Source organism: Cydia strobilella, chromosome 14 (genome assembly GCF_947568885.1).
Source record: "Cydia strobilella chromosome 14, ilCydStro3.1, whole genome shotgun sequence".
NCBI lineage: Eukaryota > Metazoa > Arthropoda > Insecta > Lepidoptera > Tortricidae > Cydia > Cydia strobilella.
This window is the reverse complement of record NC_086054.1, coordinates 13,758,610-13,777,081: the sequence shown is the minus strand read 5'-3', so window position 1 is coordinate 13,777,081 and position 18,472 is coordinate 13,758,610. Positions and strand designations below refer to the sequence as shown.

Here is an 18,472-nt window from a genome sequence, read left to right as displayed (position 1 = left end):
CCGAGGCTCCCATGAGCCGTGGCAAAATGGCGGGATAACGCGAGGAAGCTGACTCATCTATATACCTAATTAGGTATAACTTAATAATTTACAGACTATTAAAAGGGTTATCAGATTTTTTTTATACCTACCTAAATAGGCATTTGTGATACAAGTAAGAAAAGTAAGCAAGCAGGTTTGGTCTGTGTCAAAATAAATTCTGATACCGTGACCCCTAGCTGTGGCTCCCGTGTTCTTCATTTTTCGTAACAGAGTAGACAAATTATTATCTAGAACTATGTATATTCCTTTCCTATTATTTGAACACATAGAGTCAGATGACACTTACTCGACCTACTTGTGTTAAATTCATTATAGGTACCTATAATGAATTTAACACTAACAGTACTTAAAAAAAACGTTAGGCGTAATAAAAAAAAACTTTAAAACGAAAAAAGTTGTTAGTTTATTTATATCGACACGGTTATATATATAAAGCTGCAAACAAAACTTGTCGAATGCAAATTTTAAAAGTCCAAACAAACAATCGTATCAACAAATCCAGAGCAACATATCAACGGTTTTATCAGCGTAACTTTTTTCCCCATCTTCCCAGCTTCCCCAATATGTGATCATGTAATCTCACCCTCTCATAATCCACAACGAGTTAATTACAAGGTTTAGATCCAATAAACTGTATCGTGTATTCCCATTTGTATCAAAAGCTTAGACCGACCAGTTTAATATGACCTCGATTCTCTTAACAACAGTGCGTAGTTCGTTAGCGCGTATAGACTGGCTCACATCCGCCATCTTGGCTGTCCTCGGTAAGCATTTTGAACGCGCCTGTGCCGTCGCACCCCTGTCTCCTCACGTGGGACGATACAATACCTCTTTACGTTTTATTAGCTGCCAGTTTGTTGTTAATAAAGTCGGGATTGTCTATAGTTTATAAAATTAGAATTCATTGGTTTGAATTCAATTAATAATGTTTCATTTTGATATTTTATTGAAATTGTATTTAGTAAATTGATGTAAAGATTTGATTGTAATTTTATTAGCTCTTACAATACTTATTAAATAATGTAGGTAAGTACTCGATAAAATTTTACTGTATTATTTTATAATGGTATATTGAAATAATAGGCCAGTCAAATTAGATTTTTTCCAGGAATTCCCAGCAAGCTGGAAACACGTCTTAATACCTTCATTTGGTTCTAAATTAGTGTAATCCGAGTTTGCTCCATTCCGGAGTTGTGGAACAATTTTTGCTCTTTTTCAGTTTTTTGCTTGTAGTTCAAAAACGGTACGTCCGACGGGAAATTTGCTCTGATCATGATAAAGATTTGATAATCTGAGGATCCGAAAGGTACCTTAATATGATATTGTAGTTCAAGATTGTAAAAAATGGCTGCCACTATGAATTTCTTTTTTTAGGGTTCCGTAGCCAAGTGGCAAAAAACGGAACCCTTATAGATTCGTCATGTCTGTCTGTCTGTCTGTCCGTCGGTATGTCACAGCCACTTTTCTCTGAAACTATACTGTTGAAACTTGGTAAGTAGACGTATTCTGTGAACCGCATTAAGATTTTCACAAAAAAATCGAAAAAAAAAACGATAAATTTTGGGGGTTTCCCATACTTGGAACTGATACTCAAAAAAAAATTTTTCATGAAACCCATACGTGTGGGGTATCTATGGATAGGTCTTCAAAAATGATATTAAGGTTTCTAATATCATTTTTTTCTAAACTAAATAGTTTACGCGAGAGACACTTCCAAAGTGGTAAAATGTGTGTCGCTCCCCCCCCCCCCTGTAACTTCTAAAATAAGAGAATGATAAAACTGAAAAAATTATATGATGTACATTACCATGCAAACTTCCACCGAAAATTGGTTTGAACAAGATCTAGTAAGTAGTTTTTTTTTAATACGTCACAAATCGTACACAGCAATTTACCTTTCACTCACGTTTCACATAAAAAATACATTGTTAAAAGTAATGTACGGAACCCTCGGTGCGCAAGTCCGACTCGCACTTGGCCGGTGTTTTTGATATAATAGTGTTAAAATCCGTTTTTTTATGTCTTATCTACAACAGCCTTGTACATGACATTGTGACATTGTAATTAATAATGGGTTCCTTCTACATCGAGTGATTTTGTCAATCCAAGGTAAAATGTATCTCCCAAGGCTCCCAAAATTTATCCACACCTCCTGGGATGGAGCAAACTCGGATTATACGCATTTAGGACCAAATTAAGGTATTAAAATGATTTCCAACTTGCTGGAAATTAATTCCTCAAAACGCTTTTTTTTAATCTAATTTGACTGGCCTATAAGTATTACTCTTTAGTAACGGAGTAGGTAGGTTCCTAAATATTTTTATATTGTTATGCCCTATTCGTGAAAATCATTGTAAAATAATATTCCTGAAAATATGAAGTTTATACTATTTCTTGCAGCTCCGTTATGATATGATACTCTGTTATTATTTCACAAATGTCCGATTGTACTTCTACAAGGCATATTATACGTATAGTCAGCTGCAGATAGTTGACCCCCCCCCCCTCCTCCCCCAGCAAACAAATTCATATGCAGACCCAGATACATGTAACATTAAATTTATAAACAATAGTTATTTTGGCCCGAATCTAGACGTTATCTGTATATTAGTTATCTTTATCTTAGAAGGACGTGAGGGAGAATTATTTATTAGTTAATTTCTCCCGCACATACTTTTCTTTCTCTTTTAGTTCAGCCTTTTCATTCATACGTATTATATAGTAAACACTTGTCTAACTACAAGATCACGCTACACTAACCTAAACCTGTCCATCATATTCCCGTTCTCACAGAATCAAATAAAAAACAGCGAGATCGGCGCCGGCGCAACTCTAGCGCGATAAATCGCACTTCCAATAATATTTCTAAAGCCCTTTTATTTTCAACCTTACTGTCATATTCTCATGGGTTAGTTTTGATTGTAGTATTTCGACAGGGTTTATTATGAAAGTGGCCACGTGCGAGCTAAGCTGGGCATTAAGCTGCAATAATGACCGAGTGTTTGTGAGATACGGGGGTATAGGCAGATGGACGATGATAGCTTCAATAGTTTTGACTGCACCTGTGTGCTCTAAAAATGTTTTGGCAACATACCTTATTTTTATAGTTTCTAAACATTGTACTGGATGGATGAGTAGTATGAAAGAGCCATCTCATTTCTTCGGAAATTAAACGTATGGAGTACGGGTTTCTCTTTGTGTCAATACTGCATTTCTGTTATTATAGAGACAACAGAGAGATATATTTTCGATTAAAAAATAATAAAAGTTACGAAGACATCGATTTTTATCAAGAAGAACGCGATTCAAATTCGGCAGACCATTATTTTTGCCAAAGTTAATACTTTTGTATTGTTTTCTGATTTGCAGCAGAAATGTTTATTTTGTATACTCAATTTTCAATCACGCAATAATAACTTTTTCCTGAATTAAAACTGTTTGCCGGTAGTAGAGGTATACTTAGGTACCTACACAATTTTGCTATCATGAAATATAACCATTAAGTCGGATTATATCGCTTGTAGGTAATGTTTTTTTATATAAAAAAAATAAAGAAATATACTTGATATTTTTTTGGTTTTGAAATCGAACGACACAAAACAAATGCAACTATGTTCCTATTGAAAATGGTTTAAAATACTAAGGGCCTTATACGAGGTTAAAATACCTACATCACGAATAATCCCGTCCTTTCGTACCTTTAGCGCTCATGGGCACAGGGTAGTGCGTTGCCTCTTAATATTATTCTTATTTTTTTATCTTTTGCACCTGACTACGACTTGTTTGCCGACAAAAATCATAAACTTTTTAAAGATTTTGTACGTTTTTGTGAATCAACATAGGTGGCTTATTATTTATTGTTATATTTATCGTATAATTTTATAACATATAGCTTTATTATTACTTAATTTAATTTTAGAGCGCATTGGCTAAGCTGTAATGCTGTGAAATTTTATCTCAATAAATATCTAAATTATAACACAGATATCTGCAAACTACTTGATACAGAACACTGCAGTTAAAACAGTGTTTTCGATCTAACTAACTAAATACATAATCTCCCAACATCTGAACACTACGGTCCTCGCGCTTGGCTGCACTTCAAACGAACGGCTAGGCCTTCTTTGATAATGGCGTCTCGAGAATTTCATTTTGTCTTGAGTTAATTGTTAGTTTAGGTTGTGAGTGACATGCTAAAGGCTTTGTGAACGTCTTAGACTGTTGAGATAACTAGCTCGTCAAATTGAGTTATCAGAAGTACAAGTAAACTTATCACTATCTTGATGCAGACTACTTAACTCCTATCCTTATTCTACAATCATATTCATCTCGTTAGTAGCATTCTAAAGGGTATTTAATTCCAAGTGAGAATTTTCGATAAAGAAATTGGTTAAGAGAATCGAAACTTCTTTGGCTGCGTTTTCACTGAGGCAGAGACGTGCGGGAATCATCCAAAAACATTCGTTGTAGGTAATTCTTCTTCTCCGCTCCGCTGAATTACAATCAATGCTATTCCCTCACGTCTCCTCTCATTTCCGCTCATATCTGTCTCAGTGGAAAGGCAGTCATCTCCTCGCCATCGCCTCCCAAAATCACTAAAATGCGCGAAACAGCATTAATCGCCATCTAATCCATTTTGCGATTTTCATTTGTTTTTCCCATTAGAACGCAAATAAGTGAAGTCTGCCGAGAATCCCTTTAGAATACAAGCTGGGTTTAAAAAGGAGTAAGTCTCAAACCGAACTGAAGCCTACCGCTTAAAGCGCAGATGAGCTTTCGCCCCGATCGAACCACTTTGCCTTATTTGGTCAAATATTTGTGCTTATCTACTTCATGCGAAATTCTTCTCATTTATATATATTCATGTTTCATTTCTTTTCTTAGTATAGAAAAAAACAAGAGATGTAGAAAGGGGTTTGCGTGGATAAGACGAAATGGATTGCATCAAACCTTGATCTCCGGGTGCACATAAGTATAATGCCAAAGCCAAGATTGCGAAATATTAAAAAAAATCCTATTTAAAGGGAACTTATTGGGGAAATTTAATTAATTCCTGTAAAAAATACCAGAGGTTTCCGAGAAAATTCCATTTTTTTAGAAACTTTCTGCAGTTCTTTAGTGTACACCAATTTTGCGTAGATTTGTAATTTGCACCTACCTATAGGTAACTGTATGTATAAGAATTCGTAAGACGAGATCATACTATACGTTACCTTACCGCGTTTCTCGATGCTCTGCTAAATATCAGAATATAGCAGCAGAGCAAATAGCTTAGGCTGTTTTGGATTGAGCAACACTCCTCTAGGGTGACTCCCCCGGCATATGCTGTGCGTTTTACGGAGTTTTAATTTTAATCCACTCTGCATACATATGCTATGCATGTAGCTATACAACCACGATTCGGAGCGGTCGGGTTACGCAAAAATATACTTTATATCGATGACATAAGAGTTTTTAAGCGAATTTATTTTGTGGTTTTGAACGTTTATCGGAAATTTGCGATGTTTGTACGATTTATTTGTTTTTATGCATTTATTTAAAGGTTGTATCTTTTTTGATAGTCATTACTTTTTTAAAATGAGATTAGGTACTTATGTAGCGTATTTTGGTGACGTACTTAATTTTCAAAATCGTTTATTTTATTTCTAAGAAAGGGTTATAATTTTATTACAGTTATTAAACAACGTTTAACTGAGTAAAAACTAAGTAAACATTAAAGACAACTACTTAAAAAAAAACCTGCCAAGTGCGAGTCGGACTCACGCACCGAGGGTTCCGTACTTTTTAGTATTTGTTGTTACAGCGGCAACAGAAATACATCATTTGTCAAAACTTCAACTGTCTAGCTATCACGGTTCATGAGATACAGCCTGGTGACAGACAGACAGACAGACGGACAGATGGACAGACGGACAGCGGAGTCTTAGTAATAGGGTCCCGTTTTTACCCTTTGAGTACGGAACCCTAAAAATTACCTTTAATTAAATAAATGTTTTTATAAACAGTTTTCGTAATTATGTTTGTTGAAGTATTTCTGTGTATTAGATAGATAGATAGATAGAATACTCTTTATTGGCACACCTCAGTAAGATATATATACAGCTTAAACAAAAACAAGTGATTAAAGATAGAGGCAGACCACAGGCAGTCTATATACACACATACATAATATGTATATAATACTTTTACTTATTATTATATATTTTTACCCGTTTATTTTTCAAGCAGCCAAATTTAAATGTATCAAATTCGCAGCGAAATTATTTGGTAGAAAAATCTAATAATTAAAATATGTACATTGTAAGTGTGTAAAAAAGGGTAAAAAGCTGTTTGACTCAAAATTAATAGGTAAATTAGATTAACCTGCCTATTATGGTAATTGAATTGCATCGCAACGCACCCGTTACTGGTTACTAATGTCCGTACAAGAGATTTATTGGGCACGTCTGTAACAGGCAACAAATCTCAAATCGGCTCTGCAACCAATATGCAGCGCAAAACGCGTTGGCAAATGCCGAAAATCGGTAATGCGCGACATGCGACCTTTCTAAACGTCGTAAACGACAGGCCGGTTTGTGGCGCTTACGACCTTCGAGTGTAAAAGGCCTTTTGGCCAGTCAGTCGGGCCATTCATTACGCTATTTGCATTCCTAATTCCTGAGCTATTCGGAAACCGCAGGAATCTATGCTTCAACTATAGTTCAATATGTATCGTTCTTGTCTTTATTATTTGTAGGAGTCCTTTAGCGGACTGTGTAGTGTATGAAAATGAAAATGAAAAATTAAAAAATGTTTATTGGTTCCTTACAAGTAGTTTACAGCATGGGATGGGATCTTCTTTTAAGCATTAGATATGCTTGTGACAGAAAACCCCGCTCTTCCGAAATCGCTAGGGTATAAACCATTATGTTTGTGTCTTTAAATCTAGTATTTAACACTTAAATCTAAAACTAAAACTAAATACTTCTTTTATACTAAAAGTGTATCTAACATAGTTTTGATTTCAACACGATCCAAAATATTCAACTTAATTTTAAATCCGTCAGTGACTGATTTCAAACTTGAAGCTAGGAGCTAGCCCAACCTTTGACCACCGCACCATTTGATTTGCTATGTAGAAAATGTCACGCCTGCGCCCTTCAATATTTCTAGGTACCTACATGAACGTATGAAGGTCATGTTAACAGCATGCACTATAAAACTTGGCGTTCATTCTAGCGCTAACTAATGACACCTCTAAAGGGGTTATTGCGTAATAGATTGGATACTTTTATGGACATCCCAGATAATTAACGGACCTCCTCAAAAGTTTATTTTACAGTGTTTCCAAATCGAGACTGATCAGTGAATACTACTGTAATAACCTGTCACAGAGTTTACAGTGGCAACACTGAGACATGAACTGTCATTCATGCCATGTAACGGAACGCATGTGTATAGCTATTAATAAACCGTGATTAATTAATTTACAGTTTTATTTGGCTCCAAAATATAACAACTATATTATCTATAAAGCATTTATCACTCGAGACGACACTAAATAAATCAATAAATGCCTACAAAATTAGGTTTATTTGTCTAAAACTTTAGGTATATTTTGCGTACCTAAGTCTATAGTAAAACTGAATATCACTCTAATTGCTCTAATACACAAGTATCCAACATACATAACCATAAAGCGCCAAATACTCGTAGGTGCTTATCGCTACGTATTTCTACATATATTACGTATACCTACGTCCACGTATTGCTTGTATACGTCGCCGTTGTAATATACATATTCGCTATGTACGCTAACCGCCCGCCGGCTGTGCCATATTAGTTACATGCAGACTACATAAATATGCCTATCGGGGTAACGTCGAGCCTTTCCGTATGTTATATTGAAGCACCTACCAACATTGTTAGGAACTTTTTTTTATACAGGGTGAGGGTGTCCAATGGCTAACAAACCTTGAAATCTCACGTAGGGTCACTTCTCAGGAATGCTCTAACGTTAATGTTTTTTTTATTAGAACAAAAGATAAAAGAATGAATTTTCAAACAAAATTTAATTCCAATGATCGACAACAAAAAGAAACATACTGTATTAATCATTGGCAGTGTTTTTGACATAATCAATAAGTTCGCTGAAGGTTTAATACTATTTATTACCTCAGGAGCTATTAACACATACAGGCTGCTCCAAAGTAAAAAATTGTAATTTGTTATTTTCTTCGTAACCGCTACACCGGTTGTTATGATACTTGCATGGTATACTGATTCGAAATACCCTAATGAATATGTACATTTCGGCTTTGTCTAATGGCTACGGACAACCTGTATACAACAACGGTGGCAAACAAGCATACGGCCCGCCTGATGGTAAGCAGTCACCGTAGCCTACCGAACTGATTAAAAATTGACCAATAGACATTTTGATTGTAAAAACAGGTTACTTTTTCTGGTAAAATAAATGTCACTTCTAACACTGACAGATCATATTCATAACAAATCCTGATTAGAATACGCTTCCAAGGGTCTAGATTGAGTTTATAGGAAAATTTATTGCGAATGCAAAATTAAATGTATAGATATTGCGTATTAGGTAAGCAAAGTCACTCCTCAGTATATTATAAAACCCTTTAGTTGCCCATGGAGCTATATAATATTAAAAAACATGAAATGCATCTGTCAATAGTATGCTTCAGCTACTTTTCAGGGTTCCGTACTCAAAGCGTAAAAACGGGACCCTATTACTAAAACTCCTCTGTCCGTCTGTCTGTCTGTCTATCACCAGGCTGTATCTCGCACTTGGCCGGTTTTTTACTGATATCTAAACCAGCAACAAATAGATTAAAACATACTACTCGTCTCAGCGTCTCACTCGTATCTTTCAGATTGTTTCATCATTATAGTCTTTTTAACTATGAAAATAGTATGGAATGCTATTTGTTTTTTTTTTGCATAGAAAATGTATGGCGTAGTAAGTACTTTATTAAAAACAAACACACTGTAGCGTGACTGCCATTTTCTTGCAATGTTATAGAAGTAAACTTTCGACAAACAAATTAACATACAGATTAATCAATTTCTGCCTGCGTAAAATCAAATAAAAGGGCAACAAACTCGGCGTTAAAAAAAATACGACTGTTTCATATTTTGCAAGTATAAATATGTAAAAATATGGCATTAAGAATGAAACAACATGAATAATGTAAGCGCAGCGTTGCTACGCCGTAGAGGCGTAGCGAAGGGTTACGAGTTGGTGACAAAAAAGCGTAAAAAAATACCTGTACAATACAATATAAATACTCTTTATTGCACACCACATTACAGAAAACAATACAAAGAATACAGAAAAGAAGAGGTTAAAAAGCGATCTCTTCCAGACACCCGTAGCGGAAATTAATAAATTTATGTCAAAAAAATACTTATAGTTTTTTGTCTGTTTCTTTATTTATGAATTTTTCCTCATGCCAGGCAATTAGGTTGTAATATTTTATTACAATACAATAACAGTATAGTTTAACTTACAAGGTGATTTTAATTGTATTTAGGTATTTAAACCTACTTACAGGCACACAACCTGACGATAAAGAAAAAGATGTGCATAGAACGTACTAACCGTAATATGCAAGATACATATGCAGCTAATAAATATATTTCCAAAATATTACTTTTATCTATTCTCAACTAACACTGGAAATAATAATAACAAGTCATACTGATTTCATTAAAACCGTGTCCTTACCCTTACAATTCAATATAAAATCAGTTAAAATGCCGATTTCACACATTAAGGCGTCTATTTATCACATTTAAACACATCAGACGCCAAATCACCATAGCCGTAAATTCCCTACTCGACCATGAGTTATGACGTCCTTACCCCACGACATGAGAAGCCCCCCAAATGACATGTCAATGCATTGTCACCTTTACGATTTACTGTGCCAATGCAGTGACCACTGTCCTTATCTAACGCATTGAGGTTTAGGTTCGTCTCGCTCTATTGATATTTATTATAATTTTATGCGGCGTCCACACTCCACAGTTGCTTTTGTGTATTAAACGGTGTTCTTGTCTGTACTGTTGTTCAAGGGACTGAATCTTCCTTTATTCAAAACGTCGTATGACATTATGTAACTCAAACAGAGATAAGTCTTTTTGTAACTGCGTCGTAAAATGACAGTGTATCGTTGATGCATATTTATGAGTTTTTTCAATGATTTCGATGGCAGATTTAATTCGGTGATTATGGGTGTAATTATAGGAGATATGTCGCCGCAAGTGTGCTCGGATCGGATTACAATGGGGGATGAGTTGCGAGTCCGTTGTGTTGTTCGTTAATAACCGTGTCAAGATTCTTATCTTTGGTTTCATTTTTGCAATATAACTGTTGTCTTGTTTCTCCACTACTATAAATGCAAATGTAATTTCTGAGTATTAGAAAACAGTTCACCTTACTTCTAGGATTCGAGACTATCAATATACTACGCTTGTAAATAATATTGGCAATCTTAATTAAAGCACTATTGAAGCAATTACAATGAGTGCGTCTATATTTTTGGGCTTTTTTTCTTCTCGATTTTGATAAACTAGGAATAGACAAATATTTATTTATTCATTAAAACTTTGTTGCACATAAAATAATAAGTACAATTGGTGTACTTAATGCTTCAATGCATTCTCTACCAGTCAACCACTGGGCCAAAAAGGGACGTTTGTGAGATGCCGGCTTTGTAATTGAGAATATTTAAACGATATGACTACCTACCATTTACAAAATAAATACTAATTAAATAGTGAAATCATAAACCTACGAAACAGTAAAAAACATAGTCAATGCACATATACTGTTTAAACGACCAATCTGTTGCTTCAATAGCGCCTGAAAAGGAGTGTATTTTTCACTCGGATCTGTAAATTATCACTTGTTAGCAATCATAATTGACAAGACATGAAATTGACAATTGACTTTGATCATCATAGTCGGTTTTTTTTTTAAGTTCTAAAGTGTCTGCTTAATAATAAAGCAAGGACTAGACGTAGACTAGACACAACTTCATTAGTGACATAAAATATGATTCCATTTAAATGTATTTTTCCCTCTCAGCAGCACGCGTCAAACCAGAATCAGCACAATACAAAAGTAGCAAAAGAAAAAATGTACTTAAAATAAAAACCGTTGAATGTCATTCACGACCACTCAAGCGTCATCCCCGTGCCGTAATAATACACTATTATTCTATTTTAATAATAATAATACACTATTATCGCCATTAAAGTAAAATTATTATTGACTGCGACCGCTTCGCCAAGTAAACACAATTGACTCTTGCCATTTGGTTGAGTTTCAAAGATGTAGGTATTTAATAGTGACCCTTCGCTTCAGTATTGTACCAATATGGTGACTTTTGGTAAACAATGACGTATTGTTATTTAAATTAATAAAGGTGAATTCGATATTTCGTTTGGTTATTTATTTTAGGAAGTAGATGTTTAATGATGACATCCGAGGAAGCCGATTACTAGAAATTTCAAGCTAGAAATATTATGTGACTCAATTTATTATAATGAAAAGTCTTCTGCTTTTTACATAGGTATGTCATTTTATTCTACATAGTTTTTTTATAGTTAGTCACTAGTCATTTCTTTCCTCAGTCATTAAAACTTACAAGATAGTATTTTTTATACCAAAATTGCCTATTTTAATGTACCTAAGATTCTACTGCTAGGTACGCCAAAAATGGTCTTACAAAACTTATTAATTAACAATTTTTGACATTTACAGATTTTAGAAAAAATCGTCAAATCGCCCTGTTAATTAAAAAAATAGGGAAGGTTTTGTAAGACCCTTTTAGCGTAGCAGCCCAGAATCTGCTATCTGCCTTCAGCGCCCCATTTATAAGATCCACCGAGTGTAGTCTCGAATGATACTCATTCAAATAAACTAACTAGATACTTACACAAGGAACCCCCAACAAAAATGTCCAAATATAAAATAAATCAATAATCAATTTGACGCCAGCCGCTCGGTCCGAATTTTTCCCCGATTTTATTATTCTGGCAACACATCTAGTGGAAAATCGCGTCCTGCCGGCTGAGGCAGCTACAGCGGGAAAATCACACTTATTTATTATTTACAAATATAACAAGAACTGCTCTACGCCTCACCGGGTACAATGGAATGGATATTTTCCAGTTTTTTTGTTCACTTGACAGCATTGCTAAGATGTGAGTAAAAATAGATACTCGTATTGAGTATTGACGGCTAGTTAATCCAATAAAAATAAGTATTTTGGTTGCAAATAAGGAATAATCTAGGTCGTTTGATTATTTGATAGCTTAAAAGATTGTCATGAAACTAATTATATCCAAAAAAAACTACAACTTTACGTTTACAATTAATGTTTCTTTGGTTTTGATTGAACTAAACAATAGACACTTTACATCACAAAATTCGTTTTAAAAGGGGGCTATGCCAAGCAACACCTCCAACATAGAAAAGTCAACAATAAAATTAACGGTTAAATAAGTCGTCATACGACTCATAGCTCACAAGACACCGTCCACACCGCCTCCTTTTAATTGATGAATGTCCCAACAAAGCTCTACCTCGATTCACACGATAAGAACTCAGAGTACCTAATAAATCGCTGCATATCATTTCACCCTCAAATGACTTTGAATACAGTTGTACACCTTAGTCTTACACGGGGGGCAACACACCGCCCCCCGGAGCTACCTACAATATGAGCCCGTATTGACAAACTGCCGAACTCTCAATCAAACAATACTCTTTATTGACCTATTTCTTTGATTGCCAACAATAGTAAATCGACAATTAATATAATACTTTAAATTCCGTGGGAAAAGTGCGAATTAAGTGCAGTTTAGATTTCGTGTCATGTTAAGTTTGGGCGGGGATCTTGAGGCGGTGTGGTATTGTTTATTAACTATTCAATGGTTTGTGAATTTTAATATTACAAAAGGATGAATGTAGTATTAATTTATTCAATTAAATGTGCCACAATTTTTTTCACGAATTCTCCAAACGTCTCCCCTTTTTAAAAGTTCATAGCTATTTTACTTTTCCTTCGATTATATCCTCTTGAATTTATTTACTCTAGGTGTTAGATTTAGCTTGCTTAGCATAATATTTTTATATATTAATTTTAAAAAAATGGCACCTATTGCCAACACAATAGCATTGTTAACCTGAACATCCTGCCAATCCAATCAGCGATAAAAAGCGCAAAAACAAAAGAATAATCATAGAAGTGCAGCAGTTGTTCGCTGACAAGGCGCAAAGTTAAGAGTCACCCAAAATATTGACTCCCAAAGTGCCGACGCACAATACGCAGCAGGTGGCTTTGTGCCCTCGGGCGCACAATGCCGTGCCGCCGGCCTGTAATGTACTGCTTTTATTTGCTGCTATACTCGTATTGTAAGAGCGTTTCAACAGGAGATCATTTTTACAGTAAAATCTAGAAACGAATGCAGTAACTTCGTCTAATAGAGAAAGTTTTGGCAGCATATTTTGAAAACTTTTATATGAACGTTTATTTGACAGACTGCTTAATATTATTTATCCACACTCCTGATTTTAAACACAATTTTAACGCTAAATTCTTCCTATAGCAATAAACTTCATATTTGGCAAATGACATGCCATGCAATGCCAGTAGGTAAATTGACAATAAATGTAAATATTGGCCAATTTGGCTGTCACTATTATTGCTTTATCGGGTTTAAATGTATTCAGAAATGTCTCGAATCTAAAACGAAACCATTACCAAACACTGAAAGCTATTCCGAAATCCTTGACCAAGACATACTTACGTTACAACGATTCAATGAGTATAAAATGAACTACTTAATAAACAAATGCACGTCACCCAAACCGGCCATAATTATTTACCATTTCAACAGAATCTCGAACGCAATACCTCCGACAGCGCACTTTGAATACAAAATAAATTACGTCAAAAACGTACCGTCAAACGCCGTAAAAAGTATGAAAGGTGCCCCTAAATACCGGGTGAGGTGAAGCGGTAAAATTATCTTATATTTGCTCAGAGCCCGTGAAGGCAGGGCGCGAATACTTTTCAATAAGCTTAGCGATTTTTTCGAGCCATCTTGTAAAGTACGCGCAAATAAAGGGCGCGTATTGATCGCGAGAGTCGTGATTGCGCTAAGTTTTGTTAGTAAATATGGCGATATTTAATTTAGTTTGGATATGCAAGTGTTGAGACTAACGAGATATGAAGGATGTAATGCCTTGTTTACACGTAACAAGTACCTACAGCAGTAAGTCAGTGCTCTGAAAGTTTATTTTAAGGTAAATTCAAGCGAGTCATTATTAAACAAGCTGACTGATTCGACATATAAATAATTCAAAAATGCGTGATAGTCAGTTGGCCATTTAACTCTTTCGGCCAAATGACATTTTGTTGTCTCGTCACTGCACTCATTGGGTGTAAGTGGTGTAACAAGGGTGTTAGTATTACAAATTGGCATCATTTTGAGAAACAAGAAACAAAGGTATTTTTGCGTTATTCTGGTGTAAAAATCGTTAAGTACCTCTGATTTCTTATGTTTTTTTATTTATGTATGAGCTCATTTTTAACATGTATTTTTAATAATGTGATTAAATGCATACCTAAACACGAAATAAAGCGCTCAATTCATACAAAAAGGTGGCTCTTATAACGTATAGCTTACGTCCTTTAATGACGCCGGTACGTCTTAGAACACCTTTGATACGCTTTGGCTATAAAGGTGTGAAATAGTTTCAATATTGGTATAGCTAACCCTTTAGCCGGTTTAGCCCACAACTTTCCTTTACTTGTGTATGGTCGATATTGTATTGTTAAAGTGTACGTACAGAGATGACGTGACTCATTTATTTCTCTACCGGTAGAGAGGAGGTAACAGACGTACACTTTTTATTACTATTAAAGTACGCATCTAAGAAAATGATTTATAACTACAATTATGCTACTGGCACAAACAATCATATTTACAATACAAATACAATACAAATCCTCTTTATTCCACAACCTCAGAATAAATGACCACGGATTTACATACATTGAAATCCTATAAAATGATGTTTTTTAACGATTACCCAGATGTAACCATGAAGAAGGGCAAAAAAAACCGGCCGCAGAGTCGGACCCGCGCACGAAGGGTTCCGTACCATTACGCAAAAAACGGCAAAAAAATCACTTTTGTTTTATGTAATGAGAGCCCTACTTAAATATTAATTTTATTCTGTTTTTAGTATTTGTTGTTATAGCGGCAACAGAAATACATCATCTGTGAAAACTTCAACTGTCTAGCTATCACGGTTCATGAGATACAGCCTGATGACAGACAGACAGAGGGACAAAAGGACAGACAGACAGACAGAGGAGTCTTAGTAATAGGGTCCCGTTTTTACCCTTTGGGTACGAAACCCTAAAAAAATTATTATCCCTGTGGAAATAAGTTCTAAAAAGAACATCGATATCACATACAGGTACTTAATCCTCTAACAATCCTTTAAAAAGAACTTTAGTGCAATCAGTAGTAAATTTCCCAGCTACCGGTCTCAAAAACCGAATTATAGCAACCGAACCTAATGCGCCGTGAACCAACCACAAAAACACTTAAAACGTATGAGCATGCACACATTGTTGGCTCCACATTGTCTATGTTCACTTCTTTATACATTTAATTCCTACATATAAACAAATTTAAGGGTTAATATTTACTAATTGGTGTAAGTACGGTCGTGGAAACAAGTCAATCCGTGCGTGTAATTCGAATTAAGCGACTGTTTACAGGACTGTACTTTACGTGTAGTTTTTATTTTTTACTACCGGCCAGTGCGCACGTTTTTCACACATGGCCAGACTTCTGTGCGCGTTCAAACCTCTTTTAAACATTAAAATTAATTCATCTTTGAAATCAATACTGCCCTATTTATTATTCATTGTTCTCCGCTATTTTGTAATTACTCGATAACTTGTTAATTGAAAGGCAATTGATAATAAACATTTAATTGGCGCATCGTGCTATCAAGCATGGTGCTTGCTTGTTAAAAATTTCCATTCCATCTGCGTGAAAAATTTATTCGAGATTCAACCCTTTCTAGAAATTCTCAATTTTTCTACTTGAACGCTGCGGGGCAAACGTCCGTCCGTTTGTCGACTTTTAATTATTAGCTTGTTATAATTTTCTATTCGAAGAAATCTTTCTTGACTTCTTTAAATCTTATTCGATCTCTAACAAGCTGAATAGCTAACTCATGTAACAACAACGTTCTCTTTTATCTTCAAGATCTTGCAAATACCTAATACTATCGGGTTTTTAAGATCTACAGATAAAATGTTTATCTATATCTATCATTTCTACATTTCATCAATTCTCATACCTACGCACCTACTAATGCGCGGTTGCCTTTTGAAGAAAATTATAACAATTAGTACCTACACCTGCGTCTAATTCCTAAACTCAATATATAATTAAACAAATGATGACTCGTATTTTATTAAATAATATCAAAACCTCTTCCACGCACAATACCGGCAAACGTAACAAACAAATAAAAAAAAACTGTCAACCATCGTCATAGACAACGAAGGAAAACTTTTTTTAAGCCCCGTTCGAACGCGCTTTCTCGGTCCATCGGCCATCGCGTCAGCTGCCAGTCACCGCTCGGCGCGGACCACCGCGGCGCGGCTCGGGTTACCGTCTTCTATCCTCTTACGGCCTTCCTACGTCTAACTTACGTTACACGTCCGTTTTGGCGCTGTCAGTTGGCGACATTTTTGAATTTCTGTATCCCTTACGCTGGGTGGTCGAAATATGTTGCTATCAAACTTATTATCTAGAGTAACCGGTTTGATAAGAGGAAATGAGCGCCGCATGATGCAGTTAAATCGATGTGATCGTGTCAATACTGTCATAATTATTAAACTATGACACCTGTCTAAGATGCATACAACCACTAAGATTCGGTGCCCGAAAATCAACTGATAGGTTTGGCATCTAAATATACCGTGAAAAAAAGTAGTTACCGGTTAAAAACCAGACATTATGTATTGAATGTTATCCACACGAGATTGAGGTGCCGGACATAAAATATAATATGTATCTAATTTAAAACCTTGCTCGTCATTTGTAAATAGACTTAGAATAGCTAGTCTTACGACTAGCTCTCAATCTGTTTTATGAAAAAATTGTATATTGTAATATTATAACTCCTAATTTTATAAAAAAGCACCCATATCATAAAGCAACATCCTATTTTTTATGTCTCTACTTTTTTCCTTAGCGCATCTCATTCGACCAGGCTCCGATTGTAATTAATAATCAATTTAAAGCACGCCTCTCTGATCTGATGTCGTCACCGCGCCCTTATCGACATCCGATACAAAGATCTCCGTGTCTTGTTCTACTAAGGATCTGTTAAAGGGCAAATAAAATAAAACTTATACCTGCACAAAAACAATTTGATTTGAAGCAAATTAAGTATTTCTTTTTATAAGTTGAGTATGATTAAGGATTACAAAAACCTTTACGTTATTGAATTTTGGTCACAATATATAATTATGCAATATGATTACAATGAAGTAATACATCTCGCCATGGAAATCGTTTGAGAATATCTTCAATGTCAATTATTATCTTACCTCACAAATTTTATTTAAGAATCTTTTTTATTCTTAAGTTAGCTGGTAGGGTAAAAGAAGACGTGCTGAAGAATGGCAACTTTTTTGCAGCAACATAACTGATTGTTGGCTACTTAAAGTACTCGCAAGAGCAATGAGTATGAATGAACAGACACTGCAATACAAAGTGACTAGTTTTCATTAAGCTCAATTACACATCTTTATAAACACCATACTCAAAGTACCAAATCTGCCCAGGTATCCTCAATCAACCGCGTGCTCCGCAACCTCGCCGCGCAGAAGGAGAAGACCAGCTCCCAGCCTCCCCCCACCGACTGCAACACGCCAGTGTACGAGCGACTACGATTGCTGGGCTCCCAGTCCAACTGGCCACGCGCGCCCTGGCCAGCTCAGATAGACGCGAGGACGCCGCCGTATCAGCTACACAGTCTGAGTCCAGGGCCGCAGATGTGCAATGGCGATATGGGGATGAAGAAAGGTTAGTGCCGTAGTGCAACAAACTTCCAGCTTACTATAACACGCCAGTGTACGACTGCCACTGCTGGGCTCCCAGTCCAACTGGCTGCACGTGCCGTGGCCGGCTCAGATAGACGCGAGGACTCCGCCATATAGGTTACACGTTCTGAGCCCGGGGCCTCAGATGTGTAATGGCGATATGGGTATGAAGAAAGGTTAGAGCCATAGGCCGTAGAGTATTTAGATATTTAATTTCCTGAGTAGAGACGGCTCCAATTACCAACCAACTTACTAGAAAGTTGAACCAA

The 18,472-nt window shown here is 35.7% G+C and overlaps 1 protein-coding gene across 1 annotated transcript in view; it reads left to right on the top strand.

Annotated features, from left to right (window-relative positions):
- The window catches only part of LOC134747163 (paired box protein Pax-6-like), a 56,536-nt gene that overhangs the window by 10,243 nt on the left and 27,821 nt on the right, over window positions 1–18,472 (top strand). The window contains exon 3 of the mRNA XM_063681743.1: window positions 17,946–18,186. Within this exon, the coding sequence (XP_063537813.1) occupies window positions 17,946–18,186 (241 nt within the window). The remainder of the gene's footprint in view (window positions 1–17,945; window positions 18,187–18,472) is intronic.